Source organism: Apium graveolens, chromosome 4 (genome assembly GCF_009905375.1).
Source record: "Apium graveolens cultivar Ventura chromosome 4, ASM990537v1, whole genome shotgun sequence".
In the NCBI taxonomy this organism is placed as follows: domain Eukaryota; kingdom Viridiplantae; phylum Streptophyta; class Magnoliopsida; order Apiales; family Apiaceae; genus Apium; species Apium graveolens.
Genome location: NC_133650.1, coordinates 195397152 through 195416086, shown reverse-complemented (window position 1 = coordinate 195416086; position 18935 = coordinate 195397152). Strand labels below are relative to the sequence as shown.

At 34.9% G+C, this 18935-nt stretch overlaps 1 protein-coding gene across 1 annotated transcript in view; it reads left to right on the top strand.

The window, feature by feature from the left end:
• Window positions 1–6624: 6624 nt before the first annotated feature.
• Window positions 6625–18935, top strand: part of LOC141719260 (uncharacterized) — a 54684-nt gene continuing 42373 nt past the window's right edge. The window contains exons 1-3 of the mRNA XM_074521633.1: window positions 6625–6951; window positions 7090–7484; window positions 7591–7672. Of these exons, the coding sequence (XP_074377734.1) occupies window positions 6625–6951; window positions 7090–7484; window positions 7591–7672 (804 nt within the window). The remainder of the gene's footprint in view (window positions 6952–7089; window positions 7485–7590; window positions 7673–18935) is intronic.

The following is an 18935-nucleotide window of genomic DNA, read 5'->3' as shown; positions in this document are numbered from 1 at the left end:
ATTTTTATGGTATGAATGGATGATATGGCAACATTTAATTAGTTTAAGTCCTAATAAAGCTAGGATAAAAATCTAGATTATGCATGATGACAATAAATGGTTGCATGTTGATTCTTGGCTTGGTTCCATTATTTTGGTTCGAATTTTTGAGTTAAAAAGAAAGGAATAAGTTGTTTGGTTGTCGAGTTATTTGTTTGGTTTACTATGTGTTTTTGGTTCAAATTTTGGTATTAGAAAGAAAAGGATGAGTTGTTTCGATATAAGGTTATATAAGTAAGGTTTGGAGTATTAAGGTATAGTATGTTATGTGATATCGTTGAGTCGTACTATGTGATTCGATGATTAATTGTAAATTTGGAGTATACGAGTATATAATGCATGATATGAGAATATGGTCGAGCATATCAAGCATATCAAAAATTAATTAATTTGATAATCAGTTAACCAAGTTTTAATACATTAACAATCAAATCTTTGCGTAGTACACTCATAAAACGCATTCGAATAATCACATAATCAATTAAGTTAGCAAATCAGATAAGTAACTTAGTATTTTATGAATTTCACTTATACAAACAGACTAAATTTCCATTCACAATCAAAGAAAATGCTATCATATCCTTCTCTATACAAGTTCTCGGACGAGGTTTAGGATTTAATTAAATCAACAGATTCATAGAAGCCAGAGTATCATATCAAGCACATCAAAACCCGGCTCATTCAATAATCAATCAAGCAAATAACAATAAGCTATCACTTCTTTTCACGGTTTACTCACAAGATGCATTCGAACAATTCCATACTCAATCAAGACACATATCAGATAACCAATTCAACATCTCAAGGATTTCACTCATATATTAGAGACTTGCAAATGTTAAAAAAACTTCCTAGTGTAAGAACTCGAATTTTTGAGACCTTATAAAACGTTTAATGAATAGTAACCCTGATGGACGGGGAAAACTTTTTACCCCACACTATGTAGTGCATGAGAAAATGAGTTTCGGATTTGATATTATGATTATACGTACCAAATGAGTGTATGTAAACGCTATTAGTTTTCGAAGAAAACGAACTTTGAAAAATGACCATATTTATGAATCATCGAGGATTACGAGAATCACAATATAATTACGAATTTAAAACCCTACGGATTTATATCCAAGTACGATAATTCAAAACATAAGGAATAAATATGAGAGGAATTACGTCGCGAACCATTTACGAGGAAGTATTACGAAAACGTTTAAGCGACCGAGCGAATGCGTAAACGATTAAATAAATGTAACGCAGTAACTAACCATGGTAGAAAAGTATCCATGGTTACTTTATCAAATAGTAAGCTAAGGTGTAGGATGATCAACCAAGGCTATCAAATAATAAGCTAAAGAGCTAAACAAATGGATTAGCTTAAATCTACCAATGCTAGCTAGATTTGTCTCCAAGATTGGCAAAAAAGATCAAATCCTAGGATAGATACTAAGGAATAACAATCAAATAAAAATATATCACAAGCCTCATTTCCAAGAAGCAACCAAGGAAGCATCACCAAAAACTCTCTCTTTCTCTCCCAACCTTCTCCATTCGGCCCTTCACCCTAAAACAAAGAAATCAAAATCAAAACTTCAAGCTCTAGCCATGGATAAATCCTCCCATTAATTCTCAAGCTTCCTACCAACCAAACTAAGGTAAGATAAATCTTTTTTCTCTTTTTATCAAGGTTTGATGGGTGAAATAAAATCAAGAAAGTTGATAATGAAAAGTGTGAATAGTAACTCTTCTTTGGTTTCTTGATTTTAATGGTTGTTTTAGGTTCCAAAAGCTATACAAAGCACTCCCAAGACTTCACCATCATCAATAACACATCTCAAGATCTCAATAAAGGTATAAATCTTTGACCCTACATTATTTAACATTTAAGTTCAAGATCCTTTTAGTATGTAGTTGTAAACCTAGTTTTGATGGGAGTATTGTTGTAATCTTGATGTTTAGCTAAGTAGATTTAAGGTTGATTGTTGTTGCCTCAAGAACATGATGTTCTTGAGAGGAGTTAGTGTGGTGATGATGATATGTTGATTATTGGTGGTAGTATAAAGATTTAAGGCATAAACGAAACTCCGATCGTGACCGTAATCTCGTTAAAATGAACAAAACATAATTTTAAGTTTCTGCAGAAATTCCCAAAGATGTAAACTGTAGTTTCTTGACAAATAACCATTTATTATGATAGAAAATGTTATAAGGATCGTTTAAGCACTTGAATCGCTTGATTCCGAATTACGGATAAAAAATTATGGTCGTTTTAATAAAAGTGATTTACGCGATAAAAATTGCTACGAATTACGAACTTTGAAAATATAAAGGACCGACTTAATAATGTTCATAAATCATGAAATTTTTACAGAGAGTATTACATTGAGTTTCCTAACTGCCATAAAAATTTCAAGTGATTTAATGATTTTTCAATTTTATAAAAATATCGAAGCCGAGACCGCGCGATTTGAAACCGTAGAATCCATAAGCAGAGCCGACGACGAAAATGAAAATGATCTTAAGATACTTTAAAAAAGGAAGCAACCATGATGTGAATAAGGACTTAAAGGAATAATAAGGATAATATAAGTTGAGAGGGTGCATAATAATTAGCGCATGAGTGCGGGTAGCCGTATAACCTAACGAAACGAATTGTGTTTATGATTATAGATTTCCGAGCGGAGCCTAGAGTATCCTCCACCTCGAGATACTCAGGCAAGTTTATGAACCCAACTCCATTTACTGTTGTGTTGTGAAAGGATTACTTTATTATCATTGCATAAATACCATGCTTGCCATGATACGTAGTAATTGAACTTTTCGCATAATATAGCGATGTTGTAAGATAAGTAAGTATCGTAGAATGTTTAATTCCTCTTTAAGCGTGACATATAAGTATAAGATCGTGAGTCGGTCGGGATTTTAAGATAAAAACCCGGTGATCATCCCGGTGATATTATAGGACGATTAAAAGTCCATAGTAGTACGGTTTAAAAGGACTCAACGTCCACTTACAAAATACTAAACACCTCGAACTTTTATTAAAACGATTTCTAAAGATCATACTCCCTCAACTATACTTTATCATTCGAATAATAAATATCTATTTAATGTTCATTTATTATGGGAGATGTATTCTCCAGTGAATATTTATTTCAGACTTGATTAAATATTAAAGATTATTAAATTACTTAAACATAAATTAGTTGAGGAATATTATTTCAAACATTCTTTTAAAAGTATAATTATTCGAGGTTTAATTATTCAACGATTAATATTTGATTATTAAGCATTAGTTATTTAATGGTTTAATTATGATTTAAAACTCATAGAACCTGATTCAAAATTTCGGAAAATCATTCGAATAATTTCAGATCGTCGGAGAATATTATCTCAACTTATCTTAAATATTTGGATTATAGTTTCAAAAGAAACTCCCCCTAATATAATAAATATGTTGACAACGGTCAACTCACATCCCTAGTACTTCCTCCGAAAATTCTCGGAAGTACATATATATACGTACAAATCAAAGTGTACCTATCCACGAGCAATATGCTTGGGGAACAATATAAGTTCCGGATTGATGATGAGATTCTTACAAGGACAAGGAGGGGTAGACTCCGGTACTTCGTGGACTGGGGAGACTACCAATTTACTACCACATGAGAAGGTATCTTATATACTGATGAACATGTGGAGTATGCGTACCTGAGAGGGATGGACACAAAACCGTGTCTTGAGAGGGATAGACACGAAGTGTGTACCTGAGAGGGACAGACACTGAAAAGGCCCAAATGTGGCTAGGGTGATAACCAATAATAAAAAGGGAATCATCCATCTACATGTAGAAAAGGTTATTATTTCCGTAGTACGACTGATCATCGTATACGGTGGTTCCGGTGAATGTCTTATTCTTCCAATTAAAATTGTGATGCAATACCGTAACCCAAGCCTAGGTGTTGAGTTTACTATTAAGGTATTCGCAGGATAATAAAATCCAATAAATAATTGTCATATGAAGGTGTGTATCACCAAGGAAAACTATTTTCGAATAAAACATAATTATCATATATGATGTTTTACGTGAGTTACCATACAGTCATTTTCATACTGTACATTTTTATGCAGTGCATTATAGCTCACACTTGTTTTCTTAAATTGACACAACACAACAGTGAATCAAGATGCCTACCATGAGAACCACAACCAGGAAACAGGTAGGAAATGGACAACTGTTCCGTAGGTTGTTTGGTGTTGTACCACAGGTAGTCCGAATAAGCTGGATTGGTTTTCAGTTGTTTTTAGTTCGGCTTATTTATAAGTATGACTTATGTAAGGTAATAAATAAGAAACGTATATTTGGCCGACGGACTAGCCTTACTTAAAGGTTATTCCCCGGTAAAATTTAATTACTTTTGGGTTGTAATAATTATCACTTTGTGGTTGATCTACTCTAGTAATGAATGGTTCGTTTCCAAGACAATAACCTGTAAGTGTGTGTGTGTGTGTGATAAGTATGGGGTCTTAAAGTATGAGTATTTATATATTGTGATGTGAGGTATGTGGTTTATGGTGATTGAGATGGCGTGGCCTCCGAGATCCCTGACCCCGGATTTTGGGGCGCCAAACTAGGGCCTGTACCTTAGCCAAGTGTACAGATCTTACGTGGTTGACTCAGTCGCGGACTAAGTCAAACTCTGAATTCGTGAGTTTGAGCCGTATGCAACATCTTTCTTCGCAGCTCCTTCATCCTCAATCAGTTCGTTTTCTTCTCCTGTCATTAATCTTATAAAACATATTAGGGTTTTATAAAATCAAACAAAACTGAAAATGCGACTATTTATGTGTGTGTCTATGAAAACAACAAGTCGTTCGTATGTCCGATTCGATGATTTTCAACAATTTATAAAGAAATTGCTGATTGAGTTCATCGAATTCATTTTTTTTTACCAACCCAACATGATTTTTCATCAATATTATGGATGATTGATGAAATGTTAAAAGAAACGAGCACATATCGTGTAATTGACTATCTAATTTCATAGAAAATCAAGTGATTTGATCAGGATAGGTTTCTAGGGTTTGAGAAAGGAGAGAGATAGACGAGCGGCGAAAGAGAGAGTTTAGACATTAGGTTTATGAGTGAGCCGTGAGAGAGAACTGTAGAAACAGTGTACAAATTTTATATTTTAGAGAATCAATGGATGAGATTTGATTACATCATAAATGTGTGGCTGAGATCGTAGGGTTAAAAAATATGGATTGGGTTCAACACAATTGGGCTGGGCCTTCAAAAAAACAATTAGGTTAAAAAAAATGTTAGAAAATTTATCTGGACTATATTTGTCCATAGAAATATTCATGGGCTTAATATTAATTTTACTTGGGCCTAATAATAATTCTGTTGGGCTTGACCAAAAACAATTCAAAATATAATTATATATATAGATATATTTAAAAAATATTTTTCCAAGATCAAATAAATAACATCTATTTATATAATATATAAATATTTTATGAAATATCAGAATATATAATATTTATTTTTGTGAGAATAGATTCCAAGCACTTAAAAATCTCATGGAATAATAATATTCACTTAATTATTTCTATTTTCCCGGTAAATCTGGGCTGTTTAAGTTCTCCCTAAACCCAATCAATAATTTTCTTTATTGATAAATCTGAATTTTAGAGAAGCTTAATAGCTTGATCAAGAAATATCCTTTTCGCGAGATGGCTTATGATCCTCAAATATTCTCACTTTATTTTTATAGATATTTATATTGTTGAGAATTGGCTAAGTCGAAGATCATGATATGTCTAACAATCAGGATATGATCAACTGATGTGATATGATTATTCGTTGAAAGCTTCCTTATCATCCGTTGACGAGCTTTAGTCATCCATTGAAATATACAAATGATTATCCGTTGAAGCTACAACATTTATCCGTTGAGAATGACTTGGATGATAAGCCAGGACTGCGAGATAAATCAGAAGGTGCTGATTTATAGGATTTAGTTGATTTAGATATGTAAAGTGTTTGAGTTATATTGTAATATATCTTGTAATTGATAGAGGACTAATTTGTAGCTGTGTAGTATATAAACACAGAATAGGTTATCACAATGTGGTGTGCAGAACTCGAGTATTCATATAACCTAGAAGCTCTTAAGAATATTATTCTTGAGAGAGTTTTATAACAGTTTATCAAAGATCAATATAAACTATTATTTGATTCATCTGTTCTTACTTTACTTTCTTAATACATCAATTTGTTTAGAAATTATATCCAACCTCCTTAGACAATTACTTTACTGGGCAACAAGTGGTACTTACTTCCAGTCATCTTGACCTTTGCAAATTACTTTACTGGGCAACAAGTGGTATCAGAGCGTCAAATTAAACTGTTAATTTGCAAAGGTCAAGATGACTGGAAGTAAGTATGAAAGCATGAAAATTCCCATCCTGAAGAAAGCTGATTACTCTACATAGAGAGTAAAGATGTTGATATTCCTTGAAGCTATTGATGATTCATAAGTTGATATCATCAAAACAGGACATTCATACCCTATGAAAACTGTGGCTATGACTACAAATACTCTTGAACATTATGCCATAAAGGAAAAATCAAAGTGGTCATATCCAGAAAAAGATGCAATGCTTAAGGATGCTAAAGTCATGAATATTCTGCATAATAGTTTGGACAATATGATGTCAAATAGAATTATTTCCTGCAAGCCTGCAAAGAAGATATGTGATGCCTTGGAGACACAGTGCCAATATGCAATGGCAATAAAGAAAAATAGAAGAGTTGTTCTTGTGCAAGAATATGAGCAATTTGATGCCAAGGATGATGAGTCAATTACTGACATATATAATAGATTTCTGACACTGTCGAATGATATATCATTGGTTGGAAAAGAATATGAAAGAGAAGACTCAAATCGTTGGTTTGACCGACGGACTACGCTCACAAAGGCAAGGAAAAAATGAGTGAGAGGTCAAGGAGAAGAAACATTATGGATGAGTCAGATATTGATGATGTATCAGATCCTGGATACTGATGAGGATTCTAAGATTGATATGGATGATCCTCAAATGGTTGAAATGGATGTAATGCTTGTGAAAGGCTTCAGAAGGATGAGGTTTGCAAAACCACAAAGAAAAGGTGGTTTCAACAGAAGGTTCTCTAGTCAAGGCAAAGACAGGTTCAGAAAGAGTGATGGTCAGTACAACAAGGAAAGGAAGTTTGACAAGACCAAGGTGACATGTTACAACTGTAATGAAAGGGGACATCTGGCTAATGAGTGCCCCAAGATAATTGGAAAAACTTTGGTCATAACAAACTCCAACAGAGACTGGATGGATTCATCAGAAACTGACAATGATGATGAATGCTATGCACTCATTAAACTCATGGAGAGAATGCCTCAGGAACTGATAAGGTACCTTCAGTTATATTTCCTGTTGATATTGATAATTTGTTTAACTGCAAACCTTCTTATACTCTTTGCATGTTACTTTTAAAAGTAAGACTATTGAATGTGTTAGTTTGATTGCTGATAATAAAAGGCTTAAAGAAAGAAATGATTTCTTAAAACCTGAGTTAGTTTACATGCATGAGAATGAAAAGGCATGTAAGAAGGCACAATATAATGAAACTCAGATAAACATTTGTTATTCCCAAACAATCTAAACAAGAATTATAGAAGGGGGTTGATTGGAATTCTGGCTTCTTTTGAATTTCAAGAACAGTTCTTCTCTAAATAAATAACTGTGTTTGATTTTGCAATAGTGCAGAATAAAAGTAAAGTAGAAATCAAAACACAAAGCATTTTAATACAGGTATTTAAAAACTTTCTGGTGGATTGAAATTGTTCACCAGAGATATATATTAAGTAGAGAACTCTGTGTTACTAAATGTACACAGCTGCTTACAAGTTGAACAACAAGAATAGAGAAATTATTTACAGATTTTGCCTTATCTATTTCTCTGGTAATTGCTTACTTTCTTAGATACAAATTAACTTGCTACCCTTGGTTTATATATCACCAAGTTACATGATAAAAAGATAAGATAATAAGACAAACTATTTTTAGTCTAATTACATGCTGCTATACTTCTCTTTCCAGCATCTTTGAATATCTTCCGTTTAAAATGGAAATGGAAATGCTTCTTTTGTTCTCTAAAACTTTAGTTAGGCTGCCACATTCCATTTGCATACAATCAACGCATGTGACTATCAAGTCACTGTCAACTGCTCTTTTGAATATGATCATTCTTTGAAACTTTGGTTGATCATCCATTGAAACTCAGGTTGATCATCCGTCGAGACTTATGTTGATCATCCGTGAGACTTTTTGAATCATCCGTTGAGACCTTCTTCTTGCCATTTGACTTCATTTCATTTATACAAGATTACAAGGCATCTAATATTTACAATTATCCATCCTATCTTTCATATCAATCTAGTAGTCAATCATGACTCAAACATTCTACAACATCTAGTTCACTAAGTTACATAAGTACATAAATGTGCTACTAGTCTTATTGATACATAAGCTACTCTTTTAACGGATGTTGAATTGATCATTCGTTGAAAGCTACAATTTCATTTAAATAAAATCTACTAAGTGTTTTGTTCAAGTTACCATCAAGTACACAACATATTCCTAACAATCTCCACCAATTTATGTCTACTGGAATTGTAGCCATAAATTAAGAGAAACTTGATGATAACAAAACACTCTATGAATACAGTTAGAGATAAAGTAGATTAAAATTTACAAGTGCTACAGTTTGTTGAAAAATCTTACAAGGAAAGATTTGTAGAGTGTCTTATAGATCATTTTTAAGGTGCTCCTCTAGACTGAACAAATTAGATCATTTCTTTGATGGTCTTGACTTCTTTCCCAGCTTCACATCATTCTCTTCAATCTGATATTGGAGTTCTCTGAAAAATTCCGATTCATCCTCATTTGTTAGATCTAGCTTTTCTTGCATTTCTTTGAGAGTTTCATTGCTTGCAATCTTTAGCTGGTCTTCCAATCTGAAGAATCTTCTAATATATTTTTCATCCTTGAACTCCATAATCCAGTATGGCTTCAAGTGCACCTTATCTCCAGTAAAAGGAATTGTCAATACTCTTGGGAGTGCATTTGGTCCTCTCCAGCTATTCCTCATCTCCTTAATCTTGTTTAATACCATTTTCTTGGCAACTATATTGAATCCAAATTTTTTTTGATTGTAGAGAAGATGGTTACTAGAGTGGAATAACCTTCATTGAGAATTCTGTGAAGTGGCCATGTAAACTCTTTACTACCCTTGTACTTGAAGACTAGTCTCTCTGGAAGGTGCTTGTAGGCATCAATAGATCTAACTTCTTCTAGCTCATTCAGATAGACATTTATGTCTGAAATTCCTTGATGTCACATATGTAGAGTTGATCTCCCTTGTTGACATTAGGCTTGGGTTTGGCCACTTGCTTGGATTTTAGTTTGGCAGGCTTGACTGTTTTGACTATTCTTTCCTTTGTCTTCCTTTGTTTGGAAAAGATTGGAAGATTTAGATCAGGAAGAGGCAAGTTGTCCCAATCTATAGGTTCATCCTTGAGAATCACAGGTTCACCATGAAAAGTGATGTTGGGATCAACCTTGAATTCAACCTCCTTCATTATAAGTAAGCTGGTTACCTTGAAGTTTTAGATTTGACAGGCATGTAGTCCTCCTTATCATCATTGAAATCCATCTTCCTCTTTGCATGGATCTTGTATCTAAAATTCTTCTTTGGTTGCTTTGGTTCTTCCTTCTTTCCTTCATCCATATTTTCAGTTGTCACAGTAAGCAATGTGACTTCTGTGGTTGCAGGCTTCTTGGCTAGGTTCTTGGCTTCTAAAGTAGCTCGCTTTTGTTGTTGTTTAATCCTCACCTTTTCTTCTTTCTTGGCCTCTGCAAACTGTGGATGTCTAGACACTACACAGTTAATTTACCATTCTTGTAGATCTTAGCAATTCTGTTCTTTGACACTGTATCTCTGGGATCTTTGGATAAGGCAATAGACCTTGCAAACAACTTCTTTTCATCTAGCCTAGGGGTTTCATAAGATAGGTCCAGTGGATTTTTGTCTGAATTCTTTGGATAATTCCTTTTTGGTTGAAAGATCAGACTAGCCTTTGGAGACTTGATTGATGAGGGTTGACCCCTTTCCATCTTCCCTAGGCTCATTTCATTGACTGAAATTTGTCTCAATTTACAAAAGTGAGAAAAGACCTTGTCTTGCTTTTCAATTGGACCAAATTTCTTCTTAATATTTTTATCAAGCTTCCTCCATTTTGCATCTAGCTCTTGCTCAACTGCTGCAACATCAAGCTTTTTAGATTTTTCATTTGATTCCAACTTAGTAGCTGCTATCTTGATTAGATCAATGATGTCCAAGACTGGCGGCTTAGGGAAAGAAATTGCTGGCACAATTACTTTACTGAATTGAATGTTTAGCACTTTCTCCCCCTCACTTATTGACTCCCCTTGGCTAAATGGAACAACTGGGTCTTTCTCCCCCTTTTTATTAGCATTAAGTTGAGTAGAGGAAGAAGTCTGTGCAGCCATCAGTTTCTGAAGTAGCTGAGTTTATTGGGCTTGATGTAGATGGATTTGAGTAATTAAGGTTTCCAGAATTTTGAGTCTTTTATCCAAGGAGTCCACCTTGCTGGCTAGATCAAAAAAATTTCTTAGTTGTCTCTTGATGTCAATGATGGTTGTGTTGGGAAACTAAGCATCCAGTCTCTCAGTAACATCCTTCTTGACTTGATCAATTACTGTCTCTAGCTCAGTGAAATCCAGATTTTGTTTGAGAGATTGAATTTGATATAATTGGAGAGAGTTTATTTGTGCTTGTAGAAGTCTCTTGGTGTATGCATTTGTAGTAGTGTGAAGAGCTGTCTGAGTTTGTTGAATGATGTGAGATATAGTGGATTTAAAATGGTCTTCATCACATGTTTTGGAGAACACCCAAGATGGCATGTTTGATCTTGAGCTAGGGCCTGCTTCTCCTCTATATCCATGAACTCTTCTTCATCATCATCTTCATCCCTAAAAATATCTTCAGAACCACCAGTTCCATAATATCCTTATTAAGCACTACAGTTTATTGGGAAACTGTACTGTGGCTAGGCTGGGATGCACTCACCTCTCTATCCTTATCCTTAGGGCTTCTTTGATGTTCACCCTGTCCCTCACCAGCCTCACTTTCCTTCCCACTCCCCTCTTGCCTTTGTGTGGATTTTACAACTAGTTTCTTTTGGGAGAAACTAGAGGGGGCTTATTTTAATTTGGATATGGAGATTCTTGGTTTTGTGGCTTGGCTAGGCATCCTTTTGGTCATAGTCATATATTCCATTTCCACATATATTTGCAAAGAATTGATTGATTGAGAAGTGGTAGGGACAGAAGTGTTTACCTCACTTACCTGAGGCTGTTCCATGATTGGCATGTACATAAGGGGAACATCCTTGTAGTGATTTGACCTATTAAGATCAGCAATAACTCTTATCTCTTGGACCCAACAAGCTAACTTGATTGTTTGGTTCTCAATTGAGAGATTCTCAAAAATAAAATTAGCTATCATCATGAAGAATCTAGCATAATAAATATTCTTAGACCACTTCTTTATATCCCCTAGTTTTCTCCCTAACTCATACATAACAGAAGTGCTGAAATTTGGATGTTTATTTCTGATAAAATCTAGATATTTTAATATTTAATTATCCAGAATAAAATATAGATAATTTTGGTATTTTTCTGGGAATTTTTGGATTGTTATGTAAATTTATAAAAATTTAAAGAATTAGTAATGATTATTGTTACATAATTATAAAATTTCTTTTTGGAATCAGATATCATCCCACTTCAACCATTTTTACAACCCGAAACTCTTTCAAAAGCTCCTTCCTGACCTAATATGATAATTCTGAACATTTTCCGTATTTTGACTTTCTCGATCCGGGGTACAGTTTGACCTGTACGAGTCCCGGCGTGAAATTTTCGATATGCTAATCATTTTATAGACCAATAAAAATTCGCATTCTCAGAAGACGAGATACTATTACCTCATTTTCGTGTAAAGTGTTTTATAGGAAGTTATGTTTTAATAATTATCCAAGTTTGGTATTCAAATTGTATCGTCTTTTTAGTTACTTAGCGCCTAAGTAACCTATTTTTGGATCCGATATATAAAAGTAATTATTGAATTATTAAATAAATAAAATATGTGATGGTTCTGTCAGCTATGTTTTGCTGTATTATTAATTTGTTGTGATTTGTTGGATGCGAAGATTAATTTTATAATTAATTATCGAGCTGTATGAAGTTAATTCATTTTTAAAGTAATTTTATTACATATTTATTCTTATAAATGCTAAAATTATTTCTAAAATTATTTTTGTTGCTTTATAATTTTATTTACTATTTTTAGGAGTTTATAAAATTTAGAAATCAATATTTTATTGATTATTTATCTCTAAATGATTTTCTGATTTCATTAATTATAAAATCAGTATTTAATTCCAGAATGCTTCAAAAGATTATGAAAATTTTATTTTATTAAGTTTGGAATATTTCAAGAATTTTAAAATTATTTCGTAATTTTTTTGGCTTTTAATCACCCGCACTTTTGTTTGTTAAATTGTAAAAGGCAGGTCGATTGCGCGTTCCAAAAATGACTTAAAATTTTAGTAAATTATATATTATTAGTTTTAAATTATCCTGAGATTTTTAAAACTATTCTTGTAAATAGTCGGGTTATTTTTACCCGTTAAATGCTCGTTAAATTGATAAATTACGATTCGAATATAGCTTTTCGGGATAGTTGATCAGATAAGGATCACAACTTTTATCAATTCATTTACCATTTCCCTTTCTATTGTCTTTCTCCTGAACATCTCACAGTCTCTCCCCTCGATCTCGATTTTTGTCTCTCTCAATATCTCTCATCTCCCTTCTCTTCCACTCTCCATTTGCTCTTCTCTTAACCCTCGATCGTCTCCAGTTCTGATATACTTTCCTCTGTTGTCGTCGTGTTGTGGTCGCCGCCTTTTGCCGCTCCGGCGAGGTGGTGGCGTGTGTGCTATTATCTGCGTATATCTGGTCCTCGTGTGTGTGTGTGTATACCTGCGTATGTATATGTATTTATCTTTGTGTGTGTATCGTGTCATGTGTGTGTTCAGGTGCGAAGTGTGTGTGTGTAGCGCCCCAAAATCCGGGGTCAGGAATCTTGGAGGCCACTCCATCTGAACTACTACAACCACATAACTCACACTACAATATATAAATACTCACGCTTCATGACCCCACACTTATCACACACACACACTTACAGGTTATTGTCTTGGAAATGAACCATTCATAACTAGAGTAATTCAACCATCAAGTGATAATTATTACAACCAAAAAGTGATTAAGTCTTACCGGGGAGTAATTTTTAAGTAAGGCTAGTCCGTTGGGCAAATATATGTTTCTTGTTTATTACCTTACATAAGTCATACTTATAAATAAGCCGAACTAAAAACAACTGAAAACTAATCCAGCTTATTCGGACTACCTGTGGTACAACACCAAACAATCTACGGAACAGCTGGCCATTTCCTACCCGTTTCTTGGTTGTGGTTCTCATGGCAGGCATCTTGATTCACTGTTGTGTTGTGTCAATTTAAGAAAACAAGTGTGAGCTATAATGCCCAGCATAATAATGTACAGTATGCGAATGACTGTATGATAACTTACGTAAAACATCATGTATGATAGTTATGTTTTATTCGAAATTAGTTTTCCTTGGTGATACACACCTTCTTATGAAAACAATTCTTTAATGGATTTTATTAACCTGTGAATACCTTAAAAGTAAACCCAGCACATAGGCTTGGGTTACGGTATTGCATCATAATTCCAATTGGAAGAATTAGGACATTCGTTGGAGCCACCGCATACGATGATCAGTCGTACTACGATAAAAGTAACCTTTTCTACTAGTAGAAGGACGACACCTTCGTATCCCGGTTATCACCCTTGTCACATACGGGCTATGTGTCCTCATTTCGGGTATACACACACTTCACAGGTCCGTAGGTACATACCGTCTCCTACGGTACCAGTAGTCTATCCAATACACGAATACTTGGATCCTACCCCTCCCTTGTCCTTTAGGAGATCCTATCATATCTCGAGAACTCGAACCACATCAAAGTTCCCCCAAGCGTTTTGCTTGTTGATAGGCATAACTTTACTTTATATATATATGTACTTCCAAAAGTTTTCGGAGGAAGTACTAAGGATGTGAGTTGACCGTTGTCAACAGATAATTAAATAAGGGGAGAAAGTTTCTCCTTGAAACTATATTCAAAATATTAAACAAGTCGAGATAATATTCTCCGACGATCTGAAATTATTCGAATGATCTTCGAAATCAAAAAGTAATTTAAATCCGGTTCTATGATTTTTAAATCATAAATAAACCCTTTAATAAATAATAATTAATTAAATGATAATCGATAAATAATTAAACCTCGAATGAGTTTACTCTTGTAAAAGAATATTTAAATTAATATTCCTCAACTAGTTTATGTCTATGAAATTAATAATCTTTAATATTTAATCGAGTTTGAAATAAATAATCGTTGGGGTATACTTCTCCCATAATAAAGGAATAGGTATATAATATTTATTATTCGAACGCTAAAATATTGTTGAGGGAATATGATCGTTGGGAAATCATTTTAATAAAAGTTCGAGGTATTTTAATGTTTCATAAGTGGACGCTGAGTCCCTTTAAAACGTATTATTATGGACTTGTAATCGTCCTATAATATTACTGGAATGATTCCCGGATTTTTTTCTTGAAATCCCGACCAACTCTCGGTCTTATTATAATATGTTACGCTTATAGCGGAATTAAACATTTCATGGTATATACTTATCGTACAACATGGCTATATCATGCAAAATTCAATAACTACGTATCATGGAAAACATGGTACTTATGCAATGATAATAAAATAATCCTTTCACAACACAACAATAAATGGAGTTGGGTTCGTAAACTTTCCTGGGTATCTCGAGGTGGAGGATGTTCTAGGTTCCGCTTGGAAATCTATTAATCATTAACACAATTCGTTAGGTCCCATTCTAATTTACGGCGACTCGCATTCATGCGCTACTTATTATACACCCTTTCAACTTGTACTTCCCTTATTATTCCTTTAAGTCCTTATTCACATCATGGTCGCTTCATTTCTCTAAGTATCTTAGGTTCATTTTCATTATCGCCGCCGGCTCCGCTTATGGATTCTACAGTTTCTACTAGCGCGGTCTCGGCTCCGATATTTTTATAAATTGAAAAATATTATTTTCAATTGAAATTTTTATGGAAGTTAGGAAACTCAATATGTTACTCTCTGTAAAAATTTCATGATTTATGAACACTTTAAGTCGATCCTTTATATTTTCAAAGTTCGTAATTCGTAGCGGTTTTTGTCGTGTAAATCACTTTTAGTAAAACGGCCATAACTTTCGATCCGTAAATCGGAATCAAGCGATTCAAGCGCCTAAACGATCCTTATAACACATTCTATCATAATAAAGGTTTAGTTTTCAATAAACTACAGTTTACAGCTTCAGGACTTTCTGCAGAAATTTAAAGTTACGATTTGTTCGTTTTAATGGAATTACGTTTATGATTGGAGTTTTGTTTACGCCCTAACTCTTAATACAACCACTAACAATCATCATCTCATCATCAACACACAAAATACTCTCAAGAACATCATGTTCTTGAGGCAACAACAATCAACCTCACATCTACTTAACTAAACATCAAGATTTCAACAATACCACTTTTAAAACTAGGCATCTACATACTAAATGGATCTTGAAAATGAATCTTAACTAAAGTTGGGCCAAAGATTTTTACCTTTCTTGAAATATTGAGATGTGTTCTTGAGGATGGTGGATTCTTGGAAGTGCTTGGTGTCATTTTTGGAACCTAAAACCACCATTGAAATCAAGAAACCAAAGAAGTGTTACTATTCATACTATTCACTAGTAAATTTCTTGATTTTATTTCACCCATCAAACCTTGATAAAAAGAGATGAAAGAATTTTCGTACCTTAGTTTGGTTGCTAGGAAGCTTGAGAATTAATGGGATGATTTTACCATGGCTAGAACTTGAGATTTTGAATTGGATTTCTTGGCTTGGATGAAATAGCCGAATGAAAGCAATGTGGAAGGGGGGGTTTATGCTTGCTTCCTTGGGTGCTTCTAGGAAATGGGATGGTGATATCTTTCTATTGATTGTTATTCTTCCTAGTATAGAATCCTAGGTTTATTCCTTGTTGAAAATCTTGGGGACAAATCCAAGTAGCTTGCTAGCTTACAAGCTAAACTACATGTGCTAGCTTCCTTAGCACACTATTTGGCTAGCTTGCTTGATCATCCTAAGTTTAGCTCACTATTTGATAAAGTAACCATGGTTACTATCTTACCATGGTTAGTTAGTGCGTTACGTTTATTTAATCGTTTACGCGTTCGCTCAGTCGCTTAAGCGTTTTCGTAATACTAACTCGTAAATGGTTCGTGACGTAATTCCTTTCGTATTTATTCCTTTTATTTTGAATTATCATACTTGAATATAAATCCGTAGGGTTTTAATCTTGTAATTATATTGTGACTCCCGTAATCCTCGATGAGTCGTAAATACGGTCGTTTTTCAAAGTTCGTTTTCTTCGAAAACTAATAGCGTTTACATACACTCATTTGGTACGTATAATTATAATACCAACTCCGAAACTCATTTTCTCATGTACTACATAGTGTGGGCTCAAAAGTTTTTCCCGTCCATCAGGGTTACTATTCATTAACATTTTACAAGGTCTCAAAAATTCGAGTTATTACAGTCTTCCCCTCTAACAAGGATTCCGTCCCGGAATCAATTAGAAAATAAGTGGGGATATCTATTCCTTATTGCGTCTTCAAGTTCCCAAGTTGATTCCTCAACATTTTGATTTCTCCATAAGATTCTCACCAGCTTCACAGTCTTGTTTCTCAGCACTTGTTCTTTTTCGTCCATTATCCTTAGTGGCTGCTCGATGTAGGTTAGGTCTGGTTGTAAATCTACCTGCTCGTATTCTATTACATGTCGTGCATCTGCATGGTACTTCCTTAACATGGACACGTGGAACACGTTGTGCACTTGTTGCAGATTAGGAAGCAAGGCGAGCTCGTAAGCTAGAGGTCCTATTCTCCTCAAAATTTTAAAGGGACCTAGGAATCTGGGACTCAGCTTCCCTTTCTTCCCAAACCTCATCACTCCTTTCCACGGAGATACCTTCAATAGCACAGAATCTTCTACTTCATATTCCCTATCCTTCCTAGTCTGGTCATCGTACTTCTTTTGTCTATCCTGAGCTGCTACCAGTCTTTTTCTGATGAGTCTCACCATTTCCCTGGTTTGTTGGACTAACTCTGGCCCTAATATCTTGTGTTCTCCAACTTCATCCCAATATAGGGGAGAGCGACATCTCCTTCCGTAAAGAGCTTCATACGGAGGCATTCCTATGCTAGCGTGATACCTATTGTTGTAAGCAAATTCGATCAGGGGTAAGTGGTCATCCCAATTTCCTTTGAAATCAATGGCACACACTCGTAGCATATCTTCTAGGGTCTGAATAGTCCTTTCGCTTTGTCCATCAGTCTGGGGGTGGTGATCGGTACTCATGTTTATTCTGGTGCCTACACATTCCTGGAAGCTTCTCCAAAATCGAGAATTAAACCTTGGGTCTCTATCTGACACTATGGCTACAAGAACGCCGTGTCTCACTACAATTTCTTTCAAGTAAATATCCATCAACTTGTCTACGGTGTACCTTTCGTTGATTGGTAGGAAGTGTGCGGACTTGGTCAATCTATCTACGATAACCCATATGGCGTCGTGATTGGTCTTTGTCCTTGGTAAGCCTATCACAAAATCCATGGCTATATGCTCCCATTTCCTTTCCGAAATTTCCAGGGGCCGTAATAGTCCACTAGGTCGCTGATGTTCCGCCTTCACTCTCTGGCATGTCAAGCACTTGCTGACCCACTCTGCTACTTCTCTCTTCATGTTAGGCCACCATCATGGTACATTTTCGTACATCCTGGGTGGATTGAATATCTGGAGCTGTGCCCTTCGTGCAGCAGCTCATCCTTTAACTCTTGCACATTTGGAATCCAAATTCGGGACGCATACCTCATGATCCCTTTCTCCTCCTTCTCGCATCTTACTTCTTCACCGGTCAATGTTTCTTTTTCTTTATCCGTCTTCTTTTCCTGACATACTCGTATCTTTTTAGTCAGTTCCGGCACTAGCTTAATCTCAAATAATCCTTCAGTTCCTTTACCGGTCATTCTCATGTCAATTTCCATCTTCTCGAATTCTTTAATTAGCTCCTCTGATGTCATTATCATCTTGAGTCTTTCCTTCCTACTAAGGGCGTCAGCCACCACATTGGCTTTACCCGGATGATAGAAAATTTCACAGTCATAGTCCTTTATCAATTCTAACCATCTCATCTGTCTCATGTTCAGTTCCTTCTGAGTGAAGATATATTTGAGGCTTCTATGGTCAGTGTAGATCTCGCATTTCTCACCGTATAAGTAGTGTCTCCAAATTTTCAGGGCAAACACTATGGCTGCTAGTTCTAGATCGTGCGTCGGGTATCTACTCTCATACTTCTTCAATTGTCAAGAGGCATATGCTATAACTTTGCCGTGCTGCATCAGTACACATCCTAATCTTTTAAGCGATGCGTCGCTGTATATCACAAACTCTCCCTTTCCATCGGGAAGAGCGAGCACTGGTGCCGACATCAGC